General features: G+C 33.8%; 2 protein-coding genes across 2 annotated transcripts; both read left to right on the top strand.

Moving 5' to 3' along the window:
* The first annotated feature begins 1460 nt into the window (after window positions 1-1460).
* On the top strand, window positions 1461-6210 carry LOC147392109 (protein THYLAKOID FORMATION1, chloroplastic-like). The gene is made up of 5 exons (XM_086459375.1): window positions 1461-1737; window positions 1987-2257; window positions 3570-3786; window positions 5369-5484; window positions 5891-6210. Exons 1-5 carry the CDS (start codon window positions 1548-1550, stop codon window positions 5979-5981), a joined length of 885 nt encoding a protein of 294 aa, XP_086315501.1. The 5' UTR covers window positions 1461-1547; the 3' UTR covers window positions 5982-6210.
* Window positions 6211-20586: 14376 nt separating this feature from the next.
* Window positions 20587-22290, top strand: LOC147392108 (transcription factor MYB102-like). Its single transcript, XM_086417119.1, has 3 exons — window positions 20587-20804; window positions 20921-21050; window positions 21247-22290. Exons 1-3 carry the CDS (start codon window positions 20672-20674, stop codon window positions 22076-22078), a joined length of 1095 nt encoding a protein of 364 aa, XP_086273245.1. The 5' UTR covers window positions 20587-20671; the 3' UTR covers window positions 22079-22290.
* The last annotated feature ends 1056 nt before the right edge of the window (window positions 22291-23346 follow it).

Genomic DNA, 23346 nt, shown 5'->3' with positions numbered 1-23346 from the left:
AAATCCATGTCTTTTACTTCCTAAAATCTTTATCTTGTTCTAAAGTTTGAATGAGCAGAATCTTAAGGTTCAAAACCAAATTACACCCTATCTTGTTCTTCTTGAGTAAAGGTTGAAGACAATTAATGGATTTTCTTTTTAAAATATGTGAAGATGACAAATTTTCTAAGAATAACGAGTTATAGCTGGAGATTGAAGACGAGGTCTTATTCTTTAGGTTTGAAGATTGAAGATGATGGATTTTTTAGAAAAACACAAAGAGTTTTTGATGATGACAAATTTTATGAGAAAATGGAATTTGGCTAGAGGTTGAAGACAAAGAGCAGCATTTTAATTAGAATAATAATTTTCTGACGCTCCCTAACGTGACATGTGGCAGAATCATATATTTTCCTTGAGATTCAGTACAACATATATTTATGGAGATGTACAATTGTGTTCCCGAGTAAATATAGCTCTAGCCCATGCCACGTCAGAGAGCATAAGAAAGTCACGACTCTTTCAATTATTTCATATTAGTCTTTGAGGTAAAACCTAAGTCTAGAATGTCATCACTTTGAAACTATGGGATGTCATCTCTACCATTAGAGTGATCTTAACGAGAACAAACAGAGGACACCTTGATGTAGATGTGTTTTACTTACCTTGATGCGATGGCACGCGCATGTCTGTAGATGTATTTTACTTATATCTCGGAGAAAATACATCTACGAGCAAGCTCTGGCCACCACGTAGTCCAGCGAGGGCACTCCATCATTAATCATATCTATATTACCCTTTCATACGGCGTATATTGCAATCACAATAACGTCGTTAGACCGTTATAACGGTTCACGTCAAACCTACAACTAACACGTAAGAGAGAGATGATAAGTCAGCGTCACTAAATATGAGACGTGGCAAATTTATAATGACTGAAATTGACCACAGAAAAACCATGTAACGGATAAGACTCGCATTGCGTGTTCTTCTCCATTTAAAAAGGAGTCCCCTAGCCTTACTAAGTTAGTAAGACTTTCATCCTTACTAAGGGATCTTGGGCTCCTCTCTTAGCATCCAAACACTCGATCCGATTCTTCAGTGTTGTAGCGGATGAAATTCTATAAATTTTTAATAAACAAAATTCAAAAATAAGTTATTTTCACCATTAAATTTTATTTTTAAATTTGAAAACTACGTCGAGATTTGTTAGCCAACTCAAAAGAAATTATCATTGATTTCTTTTTTAGATCTGAGTTTTTCGATGAAACTTACAGAGCTGTCGTGTTGGATTTCTGATGTGGTGATCCATTTGGGTACAAGACCCTTAATCAGGCCAAAATCTTACAATGATGGTAAAGAAAGGGTTTCACTTTAAACAACACACTTTCCTTACTAATTAGTCAGGCTAGTCCTACTCTTAAAAAAAAAACAAAATTGCGACTTCTGCTTGTTTTCATGTCCACGACGACAAAATATCCCCAATTCTGAAAACCCTAATAAATCTCCATTTTATTTACTTATTATTATTTCTCCCCCAAAGTCTCTGCACAAAGATTGCATCTTTAATGGCGTCCATTTCTTCTTTATCATTCACTTCGTTAGGGCAAGCTTCGGAGCGGAAATTATCGGTTTCGGAGACTCGATGTTTCAGTTACGGTTTTGGGTTTCGGAACAACTTCATCTCCGATTCGATCAATGTTAAAACCTCGAAATCGAGTTCTCGAATCTCCATTCAGTGCATATCAGCTGTAAAAGGTGAATTACGACATTGATTTGTTTTCTAATTCACTTTCACATTTGTTTCTTTGGAAGATTTATTGACTTAGAAAATGAAAAAATCTGTATTTAATTAAGAAAAGTAGAAAATTGCACTTAAATTTGGTCTAATTCTTCTCTGAAATTTGAGGGAGAAAGAAAATTTAACAGCTTGATATTGTAATATTTACAATTCTGCCACTGAACCAGAGCCTTAAATGATCAGCATTTCTGAATTGTGGTTTATAGATGTGCCGCCGACAGTATCTGAGACAAAATTGAATTTTCTGAAGTCTTATAAGCGGCCAATTCCGGGTGTATACAACACTGTGTTGCAGGAGTTGATTGTTCAGCAACATTTGATGAGGTACAAGAGGACACACTGTTACGATCCTGTCTTTGCCCTTGGTTTCGTGACCGTTTACGATCAGCTCATGGAAGGGTACCCGAGTGATGAAGACCGGGATGCTATTTTCCGAGCGTATATTGAGGCATTGAAGGAGGATCCAGAACAATATAGGTCTTTATCAGTCTCATTTCACAACTTTGATTTGAAAGTTTAGCACTATTATAAATATTGATCAATTATAGGGTAGTACATGCTTGAAGTTTTTGGTTAATTTCGTGTAAAATTTAGAGTCAAAATTTTGGTGAATCCATCGATTCCTAGGAATTGAGATATTGAGGGTCATGGAATTTGATTCCATCTCATCTCAAGATTCATTGAGACCTTTCTTGGGATAGCTTGTGTAGCTCTTAGTATTTCTCCTTTTGCTTGTTGTTTTCCTTGGTTTATGTTTGTGTTTCGACTTTGCTTAGATTTGATCTTGTAAATTGTTTTTTCTGTTTTGGGGGCTATCTCGGCCTCCCTTGTACTGTTTCTCGTTAACCTTATTTATAGAATCTTTATACTTACAAAAAAAAAAAAAATGATGCTTCTAACAAATTTCTACTACTAAGTTCATCTTTACTATTATAATGAGAGAAGATGAAGTAGAAGTGGTTCTACACCAAACTTTGAGTGGCCTTAAATGCCCTCACTTTTATATTTAAATTTAATATAATTAGGGTCATTTTGGTAAAAAACCAAGAAAATTGCAGTCCATGGTCCTATGATCACATTGTTTAGTTTTCAAAGTAAAAGAAGTATCCTTTTTTTACTATGTAATCTCCAAAAACCCTTTAAGAAATATCTTAAATTACAAATAAGCCCTTTTGATATATGTGGGTTTGCAGATGCCACCTTCTGGTGACTGATAATGAGATCTTAAAAAATAGGTATTGAACATTAGTTTTCAAAGGGAAATTTTAATACTTGATATATTGGAAATAAAATATTTTATTACTGATCAGAGTTTACAAAACTCTGCTCAAATAATCGTGTGTGTTTTTTTCTCTGCTCTTTTCGTATTTGTTCCTTCACTAGTTGCTCAAGAGAATTATAGTTTTCTCCTTTTCTGAAGAGACCGATGTAGCGAGAGAAATTGAGAACCCTAAATTACTTCAAATTTTAGAAAGAAAAAAAATCCTTCAAATCCAATGATGGTTGAGTCCACCACGAGTATCGGTTATGAGAATTATTTCCGTATTAAAGTTAAGTTTTTAAGGACTGGAGTCCCACTGGCGGGATCTGCAAGACTTTTCTGTTTGATGGTTTTCACCTTATGTCACCAACTACTGAATTTTGTGATGCAAAATATTAAATTATCTGTAATCACCATTAGGAGATCAATTGTCTCCATTTACAGGCATTCATGTTGCACATAAATTTTTTCATCTATATGTTATAATCATCAAAATATACCTTGAATTTCTAATTGTGATTTCTACAGAAGAGATGCACAAAAATTGGAAGAATGGGCTCGTTCTCAGAATCCCAGTTCATTAATTGAGTTTCCATCTAGAGAAGGAGAAATTGAGGGGATATTAAAAGACATTTCGGAACGGGCTGGGGGTAGGGAAAATTTCAGCTATAGCCGCTTCTTTGCCATCGGACTGTTTCGTCTTCTTGAATTGTCAAATGCGACAGAGCCTACTATCTTAGAAAAGGTTGGGACTCTTGCCAAATTCGGGTGTGTAGTTGAAGTATATGTGATACTTGTGCGCTTTAGTTTTTCCTGGTAGATATCAAAGAGTTTCTTTTCTTTTCAAAAAAAAGATATCAAAGAAGTTGAGCTTGTGCCCTAACCAATATTGTCAAAATATCAAAGAATTTCATTCATATAGCAAGAAAGTTGTTTGTTTTCATTGCAGACAATAAGATCATCTATGGGATTCATTTTCTTTTGTTGTACAAGTCTTGTAGTTGTTCTTTTACAAATCACAATTCTGATCTTATAGACTAGTCTTGAAAGTATCCTGTCATATTTTTGTCCCATTCGAAACTGATTGCTTCGAATTGTACCGCATTGGGTGTGCTCAGTAAGTTGGACATGCATCAACATGGACAATAAGAAAATAACTGAAATTATTTTTGTTCCTTTAATTCATAGCTTTTGCATGAGATTCATGTATTGGTTCCACTGGTCAAGACAACGTTCATATGTCATGATTTTCAGTGCTACTATATCTATAATTATGCTGTTCATTCATCTATGACCAGGCAAAAAAGTTTGAATGTATGCATTTGTTGGATTACAGTGCCTCTCACTGCCACATATGTTTTGTCTTGTTACATAGGTAGAATCATCTCAAAATCTCACTTTCATATTCATGGTCAACTTTCCTAGAACTCTAGATTTCAGTCCCCTATCTAAGGGAGTTTTCATGTAGTAAAGTGGAAGATGGAGGTTCCTAGGTAAATGAGAATTCCTTGGAAATAATTGTAAATTTCTTAAGCACATGCACATGAGTGTTGAACCATTTTATTTTATTTTATTGCATTAATGAGTTAGTATTCTTAGTATTTTTCAAATCTGCATTTGGATGGGTTCTTTCTTCTAGTCAAGTTCCAGTTATTAGTTACATCAGAATGTATTGCGATAGATCAATGTTGATCCTACACGTCATACATGTGGCCATGTGGTGAGCATGCATAGGGTTTTGGATAGGTCTTTCTATGAGTTCCATCTAGGATATCTACCAAGTCAGACACTCAACTGATAGCATGATTCTAAGCACAAATAATATACCAACACTACAACGTTTACAAATAATGTACGTCTGCCCTTGAATTTGAGTAGTTAATACCAGTGCTGAAGGTGGGGACTCAATGCAAATCCATTTTAACTAGAAACTCCCGCATCTAAAAATCAACAATTTAAAAACTAGTTAAAGCTCTAACATATACTGAATAAACATTAGTAAACTCTCTCGCAATATTTTTTTCCTAATACCTAACAAATTCTCTCTCGAGGCACACTATCCTTAAGCTTTTTCTAGTCCAAGAAAACCATGTGTATGGATTTTCTTGCTCATTGGTAGGACAACATGGAGATCATTCTAGAAAAGTGAATCATTTGATGAATTTCCTCATAAATAAGTCCACTCCAACATTACTAACTGTAGAAAAGTGGACAGGAAGTAGCAATTCAGAATATTGAGAATGTTGGAAGGGATTAATTCATCTCTAAAGAAGTTCATTTTTTCTAGATGATGATTTGTCATGCACTCATAGGTTGCTATCTAACAGCTTTGTGCAGCCTTAAACATAGACAAGAGGAGTGTGGATCGGGACCTTGATGTATACCGCAACCAGCTCTCCAAGTTGGTTCAAGCAAAGGAGCTCTTGAAGGAGTATATGGATAGGTACAAACATTTTCCTTCAAAACTTGATTACTCTTCTACTTATCAATGTCAGGGTGTAAGTATCCGATTTGTTATTAAGTTGATGAATATTGCAAGTCTTGCCACCGTGGTGGTGCAGTGGTTTAACAACCTCGTTGTGCTCCCCAAGGTCATGAGATAGAGTTTCCCCACCCGCGACATTACCTGATATGCTTGTTTGTGATGGTAGGGCGTATCCACAGGGATTAGTCCCACATCCAAAGTGGGTGGGGGCGCCCTGTTGCATTGGAAAAATAAAATAAAATTGCAAGTCATTCATGTATTATAGTTCCTTGGTCTAGAGCAGTTGAACCATTGAATATGAAGATGAAAACTCCTCTGATATGATTCTCGTCCAATAATTCAAGTTGTATTATACCCTTTTCAGAGAAAAGAAGAAAAGAGAAGAAAGAGCAGAGACTCAGAAGGCTAATGGGGCCATTCTGAAATGCTTAGCAGAATACCAATTCGCAGTCTGATGAATTAGCAATCTAGAAGTTCTTATTGAGTCAAGTACACACTCGTGGAGCTCCAACCAACTGATAGGTGTTAGAGGCAGAGTAAAATTTTTGAGTCGCAGTCACCACCATTTCAGTGTATGGGTTTTGTATTTCAAGTGTATTATTTTCTAAGTATGGTGTTACAGATACGTTGTTTGTATTCACCTCGCTCTTTCTTTTTTTATATCTCAACTTATTTTGTCGCAAATATTCTATCCAGAATCTGTTAAATGCATGAGGAATGAAACCCATAAAATCTAGAGTGTTAATAATGATGGAGAACCAGCTAGAATATGCGGCAGTATCATTGTACCACTTAGTCCAATCTCGAAATGCCATATAACGCACCAAAGACACAATCATTATTAACAGTTGTGTACTCTTCGTAGTTTCCATTCTTTGGATGTCTTGTTTCACTTAAGAGTTAGCTCTCATCTGTTCTAGGTACTTCTGCTGCTACAATTTCTTTAGGATTTACATGTATGTATCAAACATGTACAAATGCTCTTTAAAATCTATCCAAGCTACCCTGATTCTTTCAATACCTCATGGATTTGGAAATTAATCACTTGTAATCACGTTACTTATTGGGAAGTTGGTCAACTTGATTTTGTTGCAAATCAAGTTCAGTGGAGGTCATGTTTCCTTCAGGTGGCATGTTGTGTGACGAATGGTGACACGCGAAACTTTATCATGATCTCAGCGAGGAAAGGAAGGTCCTTCTAGATTATGGAATTTTCTTTTATACGTGGAAAATTCTAGAGAAGATGATACATGTAAGAGACCTAGTGAGTGCAACGCTGCGGTCGCATTGGGATCAAGAAGAAACTTGAGATAGGAAACACTATAATAATTAAGGTTTCAAACTTGATATGTCCCTTATAATATGCTTAGAGTTGTGCATACGCAATCTTCTACACCCCTCTACGGTCCATTAGACCCAATCTTATGCGAGTGTAGAAGTATAGCTACTTATGAGAGTTTAGGCTGATTTCTAAAGGAAAATGATGAACTGCATGCGTTGGACTGTTAAATGATTCTTTAACATGTATCTCGAGAAAAGAAACCTATGGTTATCTGTGCACTGCCACATCAGCACAGTGACGAATGCAGTGTATCATCACGACTCTTTTCTGAAATACTCGTAAGTTAGGCCAAAATGTTGTTGGAAAAGGTGTGTATTATCAAAATGTCAAACAATTCAAGACTATAGTTCACTGAAAGACTATTATAAATTAATTGATGGGTGTACATCAAATAAAGGTTTAAGTCAAAAGAGATCTTTGCTCACGCACAACTTTTCCAATAGTACTTCAATTCAAAATAGTTTGTCCATTATTTCATGTGGGGCATTCTTGTTAGTTGGTTGCAATTTTTCTTCTACAAATTTATGATTTAAGTTGATTGATTAGGACTACCTATTAATGAGCCTGTTTGTTTTTTTGTTTTTTAATCAATAAAATATGATCATGTGGATATGTTTGGACCAACTACTTATTCGGTCATAGAATCCTTAAGAGTGATCTCATGATTCATAATCTTAAAGGCACCATATAACTTGATTTTGATCATATTAAATAGTCCCACATTGTTCATGTATAGAGAATTAATAGGATTCTTAAATATCAACTAATTAATTTTAGATAAAATTGTTATAAGATAAGGGTTATGGTAACTTCAAGTACACATACATACCAATTTCTTCATGCTTAAGTCAAGAGAATCAGGCCACGTTCCACACCATGGTTAAGTGGTTGTTGGGCACCAAGTTTATAGAAGGATCTTTCTCTTTCAAAAACGTGCATTGGTACACACATAAGCCAAAACATACTTTCCCCATTTTCACTCGTTCATCTCCTTGTTGAATCCTGAGAGGCGATCGTCAAATCTTATTGGCATCATCTCATGGAGTGTAGGGATGACTATCAACTTTAGTACATCGAACCTAACTCATGCCTTGATCCCATGTGATCGGTCTCTTTCTTTAATTTTGTTTATAGAGTTTCTACATACATAATTGTTTTGTTGAACTATTGGCTTAAAAGGAATCTTGAAAGTTACATCTCAACCGAATTTAACTTATTATTATTAATGTTTAGCTAAACTAATTATTTTAGATTAATTTGGCCCAACATTTACGATGTGCAATCATACACTTGGCGTTCTCTCAGAAAATCATTTAGAGAATCATTTCTACTGAAATTGATTTTTGTAAGCAATATTTTTAAGATGATACGGGCTACCAATTTGGCCCAACGGCCAGTTAACCCGGTCTGACCCACTGAAAGAGCAAGGTTTTAAGGATCGAATTCAAACATTTTTAATCAATTAAATCTGGATAAGATTAAGGCTCAACAATGTCCAGATTCATGTATATTATATATAGTTATGTATCACTCTATAATAAAATATTTATTAAAGCACATCACCATTTTTCAATTAGGATGGAGATCCCCGATTTTGATATATTAAAAAAAAAATAGATTGAATTGAATTTAATATTTTTATAATGATAAAAAGTCAACCCAAATCCAACCCAAGTACTCTTGGGACCGGGCTTCGACTTAACCATCTTAGGTTGGATGTAGTTTAGGACTGATCTAAAGCATGCTTTTAAATCTTGTCCTAGATTGAGATGGCTAGTCTGATACATCTCAATTTCGTCCACCAACGAGATGGATAGACAAGTCAAATGTATTGGACAAGATTTAAAATCATGATTCAATTTTCTCATTGTTGAACAAAACTCGTTCATGGACTAGATGAGATGTCAAAACGAGTTCTAAAACCAGGATCTTAAAGAACAACCTGCCTTTTTAGGATTGGGTTAAGGCTCATCCATACTAAGCCCCGAACCTGACTCTCTCTCTCTCTCTCTCTCGCTCCACTAGTTTAATTTTGCTTAAATCATTACGATGTACCTTAATCCCATGCATAATCACGTGTCCCAACACTTAAATCAGCCGATGGCCTGAGACAATTAAATTTAAAGAAATAGTACTATTTAAGGAAACTTATCAATAAGCACCGAGTGTTTTTCCCATCTCCATAATATAAAATATTAAGGTTGTTGTCCATTATTACTGTATTATTTTCCATTGTTGACTTAACATTCAAAATTAAACAATATGCATAGATAGCATATAATATTAATAATCATTGTTTTAAAACTCATCAAGTTAACTAAAAATTCAGCATCAGAACTTAGTAGAATCAACTCACCAAGTTAACTCTTCAACTTAAAAATATAAAGAGTTGATCATAAACTAACCGAGTTATTCGACTATATATAAAATTTTTTTGGAGAACAAAAATATAAATTTATTAATTTGTTTTAATTTTCTTTTTAAATATAATATATTTTATTTTTGACTTATCAGAGTCGACTCATGATTTTTCCAACTCGATGGACATTCAACTTGAGATTTCAAGCTTCCATCCACATATCCCCAGATCTATTATCCCTCAATAATAAATCCTAAATTGTGTGAACCCCAACATCAAGTATTCAACGTTTGTTGGAGGTAGTAGACACCTCACAACAAACACTTAACAATATTTAGATAATCTACCTGATTGGGTATATTTGTATATATTTCTTTGAGTCAACTTTAATGGCTGTACGTGTGCAGCTTAATCAGGTAAAACCCATTAACAAAACAACCAGAGATTACGACCCTATTAAGTATGAGAGATTTGATCCTTCTAATTTAAGAATAAACCCTAATTACAAACCCTATAAAATAATTCAGGTGTCTCCGAACACCAAGCATGGGGACACAAACATCGCTAAGATTGTACTTTTGCATTAATCTAATTAATCAATTCTTATAGATTAAAAATTAAAGTTTAAGTACTACTCGTAAACAATTATTATTTGTATTGAAGGTTCTCGAGCTTTCTAGAAATGGTATTATATAATGGTGGGTGAGAATATAATGGAAGGAAGAAACAGAGATAAGGTGATCAACAAAATAAAATAATATTTGACCAAACCCTTAATTGGTATTTAATGCATAGCTTCTTATTTAGTAATCGATCAGTGTTTCACTTTTTCTTTTTTTTTTGTTTTTTAATTTGAAGATAGTTTTGATATACCCTCAAGTATTTTGATATTTGAAATACACTCTTAAAATTTGAAACTCATGAAATGTTCCTATGGTCTTATACGAGAGATTATTATAAATGATTAAAATACCCACATCTTCAACCTCTTAACAAAATTCTTTGATTAATTACTACATCTTCAACATTGGACATTGGCGACTAGATCATAACACGTTCTCCAATTTGAATAATTACTTGTTTTTCTTTGTTTTCTATTCTTTAAATCAATGACTTCGCCAATCATATAAAGCAAATTTTATTTTTAAGATTGAAGAGGTTGAAGACAATGGATTTTGGGGTGGAGAAAGTAAGATGTTGAAGGTGAGGGTACTTTGTTGATTTTGTTTTAATATCTCATGGAATATGAGGAAGGGGTTGTTGCACAATTTGAATTTTAAAGGCAAAGGAGGTATTTCAAATATTCACCGAAACAGGGGCATAACTAAAATGACCCTAAACCTTAAAGAACTAAAAACGTGAAGAAAAAAGAAAGGATTGCATGCTTGTAATGTACGGAAAGAGCCTTGTTGTTGAGAGTTAGACGAGAAGACACATGTCATAGAAGAATGACGTGGTGAGTTACTATTGGTTTGGTTAGGCTAGAGTTTTTTCTTGGAATGGTCCCCGCATGAGATAGAGATAATCTATCTTGTCGACACGTAGTAGAGAGATTCCACGTGTTGGGATTAAAGAAAATTGATCTATGGACGTGATCCCTCCATGAAAATCGTCATCGAATATTGCACTTTAGATTGAAGAAGGATTTTCAATTTGGACGTAAATGCCCTTTCTCCTACACGTGAATGCGAATGCAGTCGGCTCAAAGCCGAATTTTTTCACGCCAGCTTAGTTATCATTATCATACGTTGTTAATGCAGACCTACACCCGCGACACATGTCCATTGCCAATTAATTATGCATCATCCATTTCCAATTAATTATGTACATCCAAAGTTCAATAACGAAATCTATACCATAAAACACAAAGGGATAACTTACGTGTTAGCGATAAACAGCTCATCTAACTATAATGACCTTACTTATTTACTTTCTTCTTCTCTTTTTAATTTTATTATCTTTACTCTTCTCCTCAATCTCTTTTACTCATTTCCTTTTTTCAATAATATCATTAAATTTAGGGATGATAATTTTGCCCAACCCTTGAATAATCAATTTTTTACTATTTTAAATGATTTCGGGGTGGGGATGATTTTGATATATCCCACCCCAATTATATATATTTTTATATACTTATTTAAATAATTAGAATCACTTAGTTAAGTGGTAAGACACATGAAGTTGTTCCTAGGTTCAAACCCTCTTGAACCCATCGAATATATATATATCGGGACGAGGTCATTAAAAAATGGACTGAGCTGGGCAGGATAAGGAAAAGGTCAAGGTAGGGCAAAAAAATAAGACCCTAATAAGAGTCGAGACGGGTTCAAGGTGAGCAAATGTAGATGGACCCGAGGACAAATTTAGTTAAAATTGACTTATTTGACATCCCTACTTTAACTTTAATATCTTTCATATTTTTTTTTACCCTTTTAACTTCAAATATTTTTTTAATAATACATTTTCAATTTTTATTAATTTTCCCTTTTTACCCCTTCAACTCCAAAGAATTTTTAATAATGCCTCTTCAATTTTTATCATTTTTCCTTTTTACCCTTTTAACCTTGGAAGAGGATGCCCGTGTCATAAGCATCTGCGAGCTCTAGTCAATATAATAAAACACAATGGTGATGCTCACTTATGAGGGAATAAATGTCTCATCTAGTGGAAATGATTCACTTTATTTCTTTCGTTTTACCCTTCTACTTTATTGTCTTTGTTTTCCTCATCTCCAATCCCTTCCATTTTTTAATAATACCCCTCTAAAAATAATATCTTTCATCTTTTATCCCTTCAACTCCAAAGATTTTTTTTTAATAACACTCCTCTAATTTTATTATTTTTCTCTTTTACCCCTTATACCCCAAAAGAGGATCCCCCTACTGTAAATACGGGCAAACTCTAGTATATTATTAAAAGAAGAGAAAGCCTTCAAAAATACTAAATGTGTAATCAAGCTACTCTCATCTTAAACAAAAGAATAATACTAACTGGCTACAAAATAATACTAAATACACTCAAATGCATAAGGAAAAAAAAATGGTTTTAGGCACATTTCATGTCAATTGAATGTATTTGAGTGTTTTTCTTTTGGAGCCAGTTTAACACAACTCTAAACAAAAACGTAATACAGTTGAAAAACATCAAATTTGGGGTTTAGTAGGAATCAAGAGCTTGTATGTATGGAAGATGGATGACATTTGTAAAACACTCCCCTTTCCATTAGTATGGAAATAAAACCAAGCAAATTGGTTTTTTTTTTTTTTGTTTTTTTTTTGTTTTTTGATTGAGAAGTTGGGGTTAAAGGGACCCCACCTTGAAAACACTACTACCGTGTGTAGATGCAAGATAAATCTTCCTCAACAATTCTCAAAAGTTCCTGGGGAACACTATACATTTCTTCAACAACGAAAAAAATCATCTGAATTAGTACCCTGTTTTACTAAATAATCCGCTGTTCGATTTGTTTCTTTCCAAACAAATTCAAAAGAATAGTCCACAAAGAGTAGTCTTTGTTATGCAATTTCCAACAACTTTTCATCATATTTCCATAATGGGACGATTTCATTTTTTATGTATTTGATTAAATATAATGAATTTGAAGAAATTAGAATTTTATTCGATCTCCCTGCTCTAGCATATCTCATCTTCTCTAATACTGCTTGAAATTCTATTTGAATAATATCATCTGCATCAATATTACTCCAACCTACAAAAATCAATAAATTCAAAACCCGACACCTGCAATGATTGTGTTCCATCTGTGTTAATCTTCACAACATTCTCCTCTGGCTTTGACCAACATATATGTTTTGTGACTGATTAAACAATGGAATAGCAGTAGCTCGAATTGTTTAAAATTTGCATATAAATATGCATAAATCAGTCCTCAATTGATAAACCATCAAATCGAATGTTTATCGCCTCGCCAACTTGTATCAATATAGTTTCTTTTGGGTATTTAATGTTTGCAAAAATTCTTTAATTTCTTTCTTTCCAACAAAAGTAAACCACTGCACAAAAAGATACATGAAGCATTTGCATAATTAGTTTACACTGAAATCGCACACTCTTGATCACTTGTACTTCACCCTCTATTGATCCCATTCCTACTCTTAAAATTTCAAACTTCTTCAAACATTGAGTTCAGATTCATCGTGTATATGGGCAACAAAAGAACAAGTGGTCATTTGTCTCTTGATGGTTATAACACAAGGAATATCGAAACACCTATTTGAAACCCCTCTTGTTCAAGTTTTCCACTGTAGATAGCTTCTTTTGAATCGCTAACCACACAATAAAGGAAAATCTTGGAATATAATCATTCCAAATAATTTTCTTCTAGCCCACTGACTCGTACCTTTCACATAACACTTCGTGAGCTGATTTCGAAGAAAATTGTTCATTTGATGTTAGGTTCCAAACTATTCTATCCTTCATCAACATCTTAGGGATTGGTTTGATTGAAATGAGATCAATAATTGTTTGCATACGATCATTGTATGGTCTTGGAAACACCCACCTTCTTTCCACAATAAAGTAGAATCTCTCACTTTTGCCATCCCCATGGGCTAAAGTCAAAAGATGAAAAATGTTTCCACAAATGTTTTTGACAACAAGAAAAGGTTGAAAGAAAGAAAGAGGAGCTCATCCAAAGTCGACGATCCCAGGTCCTCTCAAAAGGCATTCAACGGGTACCTAACGAGTATCAGACACGAAAGGGCACCTAGTGGACTCTAGTGTATCAAGTGAGTTTAGACTTCGAAAGGTTCCTGTCAACAGTCATTTCGATAGGTTTTAAAGTCAAATGATGCTTCTAACAAGTTTGACACCTTAATTGGTTCTATATGAAGGAAATCGGTTTGTTCAAAAGAATTATTAGAAAAATAAAATTAATGTCTCTGTTTAACTAATCTGTTCTTTTAGTTCAAGTTTAAAAAAGCTTAGTGTATCAAAGAACTTGAATGACATGTTCTCTTCAAAGATAGTGCGATCATTGAGTTAACATATTGTTTTGGTGAAATGGCATTTGTTGTATCCTTGAGCTAGATTCACTAGTAACCCAACAACATTTTCATCTTTTCAAATAGAAGAGGGTAAGAGTTGAAAAAGATAACGAGGTGATCTATGTGCCTCAGAGTAATTTTACTATTTTTCTTTCCCCTTTCCCAATTTCTCTTCAACGTACATTTCATTAATTCCGTTAAATAATGGGATTATTGTGCTATGGCATGCAATAGATATATAGCACACCGATTGGAACAATCTCGATCGATGAAGACATTTACACATGAACTTTGATAGTTGTCGATTAGATTAATTTCTTAGTCTTACTCCTCAAGATGCGTTGTGTTGCATATTAAGGTCAATCTACCCTCTTTGATTCCTAGGTGTATCTGTTAATTTATTCGGACAATCAAGTTAATCAATAATGTCATAAAGATTTAATAAGAATTAGAAAAAATTATGTATTTTAACCTTCCATATTTGATCGGAGAGGAGTACAAGAATATGCCATACATACTGTTAGTTACACTAGAATAGAAGTACTAAGTTTCTCTTGTATTAGCTAGACATTAACTTTCTTTTGTAATCTTTCCCATGTCTTGTTTTCTCAGAAACTTAGACCATGTGCCATCCAATCCTTTTCTTAGTAAATTTGTCAACCTTGTTCATGCATTGCGATTCTAAATTCCAACCTTGTTATCGCGACTCTTCAAAGTCGTGTTCGTGGAGGTGATACATTTCTTTGTTAGGTAGTTATTTTCTGCCCCTCCATTGGTAATAACAGCTATTATTTGATATTCACCCATATGTGACTTATATCATAATAAATAATACTCTAGCAATTTTATAATTTTATCAACCTGAGTTTATTGGAGGAGATAAAGTGTGTAGTAGAATGAAATTGCCATTTAGATATGATGTCCCCCAATCTAGCTTTCTAAATCATATAATCTTTTTTTGACTTAAATTTATAAGATAAAAACAGAAAGAAACCACTTTATTGAAACGACTTTCAAGGATAAAAAGGAGGCTTTAAAGCTAAAGTTAACACTTTAGACTACTTTTACATGATATTAATCTTTTATTTATAGAAATTTATGATTGGTGACATTGAATTAATAATATATTAATTACGACAATAACATTTCTGTCAAATCCCGCAGTATCCCAGCACCGATGAATGTCACCAAGTTGTGTTTGCTTAGAGAGCAGATTCAGTCATTGAACTTATAGTCTAATTTAATTAGAGCCTTATTTCTTTCATTAATAATGTTTTGACTAATACCAAACTCTATCAATCATGCAAAAGAATTTAGGCCATGATTGATTGGTACCACTGTAGATGTCCCATTTCCCACGTAGTTGTTTGACTGATCAACTCATCTTTTCACGTGCTCTTTAATTTCAGGTTCATGATCCAAAACTGTGTTCCATTCGTAATAGGAACAATGTCTACCTGGCACATTTTTGTGAAATTTTAAAACACATTCACTATGCGAAAAAGGGATAGATTTGATGCTGGGTCATGTAATGTTTAAAAGAGTCGCGTCGAATTTACCCATTTTTCACGTAATTAGGCTCCTAATCAAGCCATTTTCTACATGGCATGTAGCCTAGTGTATTTAATCTCCAATCATAAATTGCCACATAGACACTGTACCTTACTATAGAAACGGGACGGGACACCATTCTGGATCACGACTCTGAAAGCATTTGGATCCAAAAAGTGTTTTGTTCCTATAAAATAGGAACGGGGTCGCTACGTGGCAAGTTTTGATAGAAGTAGATACATTGGGCTCCTAATTAAACCATTTTCTACATGCTACGCAGTCCAATAATTTAATCTCCAACCATAAAATGCCACGTAATCACTGTATCTTGCTGTAGAAATGGGACACTGTTTTGGATCATGACTCTTTCTGAAATGCCTCAAATGTTCTTGGAATCAATCCCAGATACTCAAGATCAAGTCCACTTAGAAAAATTATTTCTCCGTACTAGAAAACATCCCATAAAATCATAAATTCAGTGAAAATGGCCGAAATGCCTCAAGCATGGCATGTTTGCTATAAAACTCAAAATTATCTTAGAATATCTCTATCACTCAACTTCAATAAAATTTTCGGAAGCATATGGTACCCTATAATGTTACCTGGGCCAAAACTGTGTATAGTTTTTAGTGCACATGCAATTTTTTTATAGTAATTTTCAAGGTTTGGAAACCCTAAATAATGTGGATATGCTGGAGAATAATATATTTAACAAAATCAATTAGGATATTCTATATTAGAAATTATTGATAATTAGAATATTTATATTAGACTATCTTCTATATCTTGGATATATAATATTTATAAATACCCTAGTAGGATTCATGTATCAATCATATAAGAATCAACAATAAAGTGTCTTCTTCAAATAATAATGCTAAACCTCAGTAGACAAACTGAATACACAATCAGTATTCTTTTCATTGGATGTGGGCCTAGAAATGAGACAGCTTTGCAAAGTTATTATTATTATACTGTAGAAGGTAAAATCGATATTAGACACGTGGCGTAAATATGGTGAATATTGATTACATGACAAATTTAATGCATATCTTGAGGCATTGATTAATTTATCTTGAATTATATTGTATTTGATTAATATTCTAATCTTATCCAGAAATAGAAATACCTTTATTGACTACAGAATATCTATTTTTAGCTAAGGATAGATTTTGTAGAGAATCCTAAATTGTTTTACTTTCCTTTTAAGGTTTGACGTTTTATCTATATAAAAAGAACTATTAGGTAGAAAAAGGAGGCAGAGGGGAGGAGGAAAAAAAGTAGAGGAGGCTAAGTTTGGTAGATCTTGTAATGACTTGAAAAATAGTGCAATGACTTTTCGAAGTCTGGGAACATGATCCGATTTTAAAACGAACACCCTAAACAAATATTGTTTTTGTTTGTTTTTTCTTTCCTTTCTTTTTGATTATTTTCCTGTGTGATTTTTGATCATTTGCGTGCTTCAAGAACAATGAAAATCGATTGTTAGGGGTAAATCTCGAGGAATCAACGACATCCGATATTTTACCTCTACAATAATTATTATTTTGTGTGTGATTGGCACTGTCTTGTGCAAATCATTCTCTCATGATTTTTCTTTTGTTAGAAATTGTGCGAAAACTTTTCCATTACAAAAATCATTATAAAAGAATAGAAATTTTTTGCATGTATTTGTGGATGTAAGAAGCATATCCTAAATACTCACCTTCAGCATCAATCACTGTTTAAAAGAAAAAAAATTTCCATTAAAATATTAAGAATGGTGGGGCAAAATCCTTGTGTCGTTCTTCGGTCCTTGTGCAATCACCCAACTGATGTTCCTTGAGGGGGGTGGGCTCCAACAAAAACTGTCTGAGTATTTAGTCAATTACCAATTTTTTGCAGTAATAATAATATGCCAATGCAAGATACCGCATTGTGCGAGTTGTCTGATCTCTGATAAGTTCTGAGTCGATTTAAGGGATGACCATGAAGATCACCTACATAAAAAATAAAGTTACACTAATTCGTCAACAAGTAGAGAACAGAATTGTCTAATAAAGATGATCTTATCAATTTAAAGACCTAGAGATCGAGTTGCTAAGAATTATATATGAATTCTCTTTGAAATTGTCAGCACGAAGTCTCCTAAGAATAAGAATTCTCTATGAAGACTGATACTGCGTAGTGTCCAAAGAGATTATTGAAATATGGTGTAAAGATTTTCATCCAGCATTCCAAACGCAAAATCCAAATGTAAAGGTGCAAAAAGAAGGTCAAGAAGACTATGCTTTCTCTCCCAATTTCAGTAGTTTATTTCTGACTTAATCGTCAAAGTATGTACAATGCGCACTTGCGTTAAAATACACGCCAAGACCTTTACGTCCTTTATCATTTCGTGTAGATTTAAATTTTGATGAGTTAGTCCAACAAAACCGTAGTCACGCCCGTTGAAATTCTTCTCTTAAGAAAATTATTTTATTGGATGACCCCACTACATTACAGTAGTTTACCGTATACCAATAATACCCACTTTTCACATTTTGTGATTAGCTAAAATTCCCATATCTCACACTAATTGTGATGGAAGTGAGATTCTACCATAGGTGCTGGGTATGTTATTCAATGTTCTTTAACCACTCAAAGGTTTGTCACATAATAAACATTAGATTGGAGAAATAAGATGTTCTTATATCTCAATGATTCATGTTCAAACATCGAGATCATCAAATTATAATTGTTGATCTCAATGGTTGTAAAAGATCAACTCGATGATTGGATCAAAGGTTAATCTCAATATTTGAAAATTGTCGATCATGACTATTTGATTCATCGGTGTCACTAGATGAAAGGGGGTGAGGGGGCATTAAGAAAGAAAAATTTATTAAATGGACTATCAACTACTTCTATCAGGTGTAGTTTGGTCCTATCACGGGGCAAAGGACAAGAGGTTCTTACGTGACAAGGGGTCGACGTTTCTTAATTCACCATAACCAATTTCTTCTTTCTTCGAGTTGTTCGTCTAAGGAAACTACTTTGTTCATCCTTCTCGTACATCAATAGTGAGTTTGGTTCTACTCTAAATACAACGTTCAAGTCTAGCAAGTCTAGTGTAACCTTATAGATGAACCGTTGAAAAAAAAAATTCGACAATGAAAAATTTGACGCCTTCATCTGGCAAATTTTATGAAATTTGATGGCCTTGGGCCATCAAATATGGGCATTTTTCATGTTGATTAAAAAACCTAAAGCAGCATAAGTCATATATTTCGTGGAACACTGTTCTTACTAAGGTTGTATTTTCGGGAACAGATTCCCCACTGCTCAATCTGAATTTGGAACAACTTCAGATGAAGGTTAGAAATAGAAGATTTAGTAGAGGAGGAGAGGAAGGCACTTCGAATCCTCTTAGGTTGTTAGCTTGTCCATTTGAAAGTAAGTATAGGCGTTTAGAAGAAAGCAAAGGCGGTTATATCCCCTTAGATTTTTGAAGGCTTGTTGAGGCAAGCAAGTGTAGCTTGGGCTTCTTTTGAAGAAGCTCAAGCGTAACGGTGAGATCAAGTTATCCACTAATTCATTTTTATTAGAAGTAAACAATTTTGTTCTACCTTGAATATCAAGAATATCAATAATAAATCTTGGGTCGTGCTATCATAGAGACTAACAAGTCTCATCCCAAAAGGTGTGAGTTATCCTGCGTTTTGAAGATCTTTATGGGTCCTCCACATATTTTAGTACGAAAAGATAAGGGCATTTTTGTACTTGTGGGATGATATTTTTATAAAGATTCTTGATAAATTGACGCTCTATACCTAACACTTTTTGTACATCCCCTGATGTGACAGTGCATAGAACCATAGATCTTTTTCTTCGAGATACACAAGGAAAAAAGATTTATAGTTTAATGCACTGCCACATAATAAAGCGTGCAAAGAGTGTCAGTTTATCATTATTGTTTTATTAATATAAAAAAATCCCAAACATTCTTAAAAAAAATATTTATTGCACAAGAATCAAATGACCATTGATAATCCCTATAAGATCTTGGATGTCACAACCTTAATTTTATAACCTCATTTGGCAATCTTTGTATCATATGGGTTAAAAGTTTCGGAATAAACTGATTTTTTATGAGTAGACCATCCTCATAAAAATCAGTCATTCTAAAACTTCTAAAAATGATTACACCTTATGGTAAAAATATACAGTCTATGATTCTTTAATATTTTTAATAATTTTTTATGTGCTTAGAAATTTCAGAATGGACTACTTTTAAGGAGGACGATCTATTTACTATCCTTACCAAAAAAAAAAAAAAAAAATCAACCCATTTCGGAGCTTCTAGCTCACATGGGACAGCAGTTGTCAAATTTTGGTTTGTTTCGTGCCCTTGACCCATACATACATCAAAGATTATTCATCTTTTTTTTTTTTCTCAAGTCTTTCGGAAAAAAAAAATTATACCAGGTGGCAGTATATGGCATGACCAATATGTAGTTTACTGCTTACCAACCCGAGCCGACTCAACTCGACAGGCTTGGCTAAGAGCCATGCAACAGGGTGACGCCGTGAGATCCCTGTAACTGAGGGGTACGTGGCGCCATCATTTGTGGTGACAGCTCATATGAATCCAGAAAGCGAGGAAAAAACCCCTCTCGATTTGAATTAAACGTTTTTTTTTTAAAAGCTTAAGACAGATTGATAGATCTCCCAGAAGAGAGACACGTTGCTTGTCTCATAAACAAAGGACGGCACCGAATCTCATTGACTTCGTTTTCTTTCTTACCCTTCTTAGCTATTTATTATTTAAAGCACAGCCTTTGTTACAAAAAAAGCTCATGTTCTCAACTGTGCTAGCTCTAAGTACCAAAAACACTATAGTTTCCTTAAGAAACCTTGTGACACACCATGGGAAGAACACCTTGTTGTGATAAAAATGGGCTCAAGAAAGGCCCATGGACACCTGAGGAAGATCACAAGCTCATCAATTACATTCAAGAACATGGGCACGGTAGCTGGCGAACTCTGCCGAAGAATGCGGGTATTTGATAATTCTCTTGATTTTGTTTTGTCTAAAAGTTATTATAATTATTTTTTTTGAATTATTTGTTTCTTGGGTGATTGAAGAAATGGGTCTTTTTTCATTTAATTGTATAGGACTTCAGAGATGCGGAAAGAGTTGTCGTCTTCGATGGACGAATTATCTTAGACCTGATATCAAGAGAGGGAGATTCTCATTTGAAGAAGAAGAAACTATAATTCAATTACACACTGTCTTGGGAAATAAGTAAGATTATTATTATTATTGTTTTCTTTTTATATGTTTCTTTGAACTTCATGACTTTAATTAATTGGATTACCAACTTTATGGAAACTTATATTTTTGGGCCTCTATGATTTTTAAAGTCAATATTAATTACAAGTGACATAAGTTTATTTGTCGTCTTCATTAATTTGATTTTTTTTTTTTTTCTTAATCATAGGTGGTCTGCCATTGCTGCTCGCTTGCCTGGACGAACCGATAATGAAATCAAGAACTACTGGAATACCCATATTAGAAAAAGGCTTCTTCGAATGGGAATCGACCCCATAACTCATAGGCCTCGTCTTGATCTATTAGACCTCTCTTCCATTCTCAATTCTTCTCTCTACAATTCATCTCAATTGAATGCTTCAAGATTGTTTGGAATCCAACCTCTTGTTAATCCTGAGCTACTAAGGCTAGCTACCTCACTTTTTTCATCCCAAAGCGAAAATTCGGAGTTGCTTCTACAAAATCTTCAAGAAGACCATCTTTGCAATCCCCAAATTCAAAACCAAAACCAAATCCAATTCTCATCCTTCCAATCAAACCAACCACAAACTTCAATTCAAGAAAATCAAGCTTGCACCACATCAGCAGCTACTTGTGCTCCATTTTTATGTGAACCCCAATTCATGCAAACCAATGTGGAAGAATTCCAATCAAATCCTACCAACATTATCTGCCAAAATTCTCAACCAAATGTGTGTCAAGATGATGTAATGCCTCCTAATTTTACAGAAAACTTCGATCCTTTATCGAATTATGGGTATTATAGTTCTGATCAATCATCCATTATCGATCCTCTATCCGAAAACTCAAATTTCCAATCCAACAACAACCACAATTTCAACTTTGCTTCAGTTCTATCAACGCCTTCGTCGAGTCCAATCACGTTGAACTCTGGCTTGACGCACATCAACAGCAGCACTGAAGATGAGAGGGATAGCTATTGCAGTAACGTGTTGAAGTTCGAAATCAACGATATCTTCGATGTCAGTGAATTCATGTAATCAAATGTCAAAGGCTTCAAGTTTAAGAATCAGCTGATTCTTAGTGTTCTAAATTATTTTCAGTGTCTGTTATTGGTGTTGATACTGTAAAATCCACATGAATTTTGTAGTAACTTTCTAAAGTTCACCATATATACCAAGAAACAAGACCTTCTTCGACCCGTGTTTTTTTAATGGGATTTTGCATTATTGATCTTTCTTATGTTGTGTTATTTTGTTTGTCTTTTTATTTATGATCTTACTATATAATAAATTCAATTAAAGTTAAATGTGTGAGATGGACATGAGTATGGGTTAAAGAGAATTTTATATTTTACGGACCCAGAAATTAATAAATAAATAAAGAAAAAGAAAAAAAAAAATAGTGATGAATTCCAACTGATGTTACGGTATTTTACACATATTTTACATCAATTGTCCATCCAAAGTCCAAACAAGGGCGGATTTACGATAGGGGCACTTGCCTGCCCAAGAATTTTTTAAAATTATAAAATTATACTGTGACTAATAACAATGGCGGGAAAAAAAAAAATCTAACACTATTGCTCCGACAAGAATATTTAAACTACCCTTGGTACATAAGATCGTGGTTCTGCCTCTACATCCAAAACAACTACCTCTTTTAGCTAAGCTATGTATTGGCAATGTTGAGTTCAGATATGTGAAGTTCAAAGTATCCCCTCCCCCTCTTCAAAAAAAAAAAATAATAATAATAATAATAATAATCAAAGTAAAATAAAAAAAACACTTTAATAGCAATTAGTAACTTGGCATAATTGTAAAAATCATTAGTAAAATTTATTTTCATATAAAAATCATAAAAGCCATCCAAATTTTAATTATTGTCTTATAATTTTGCTGAATTATAGGGCGAATTTTGTATTTATTGACAATGAGTTGTAATCCCGTTGTGTAATTGATTACTAAGATTTTGAGAAAACATATTGGAAGAAAGAAAAAAAAAAGTGAGCTTAACTTTCTTTCTATAGTTTTAATACTTGTCAAATCACCTTGAAACTCGGTTGAGTCAAAGACTCATTATAATGAGATTTTGAGTACTCAACGAGTCTACTGTGAAAATCAATGTTTTAAATTAAAAATGGCCAAGTTGTGTGTTAAATCATCCATAATTTTAATAAATATTATGTTGACTCGACTCATTGGACATTCGACTCAAAATGGACTCGTAGTAATCAAGAAGCGCTATCAAGTGTTTCTAGGATCCCCGCAGTCAGATTCCGGCGACTTAGACCAAATGATCGTAGTTA

The sequence above is a fragment of the Akebia trifoliata genome, chromosome 11 (genome assembly GCF_017979445.1).
Source record: "Akebia trifoliata isolate Shusen 1 chromosome 11, ASM1797944v1, whole genome shotgun sequence".
Classification (NCBI taxonomy): Eukaryota; Viridiplantae; Streptophyta; class Magnoliopsida; order Ranunculales; family Lardizabalaceae; genus Akebia; species Akebia trifoliata.
The sequence above is the reverse complement of the archived record's forward strand: the minus strand, read 5'-3'. Positions and strand labels throughout refer to the sequence as shown.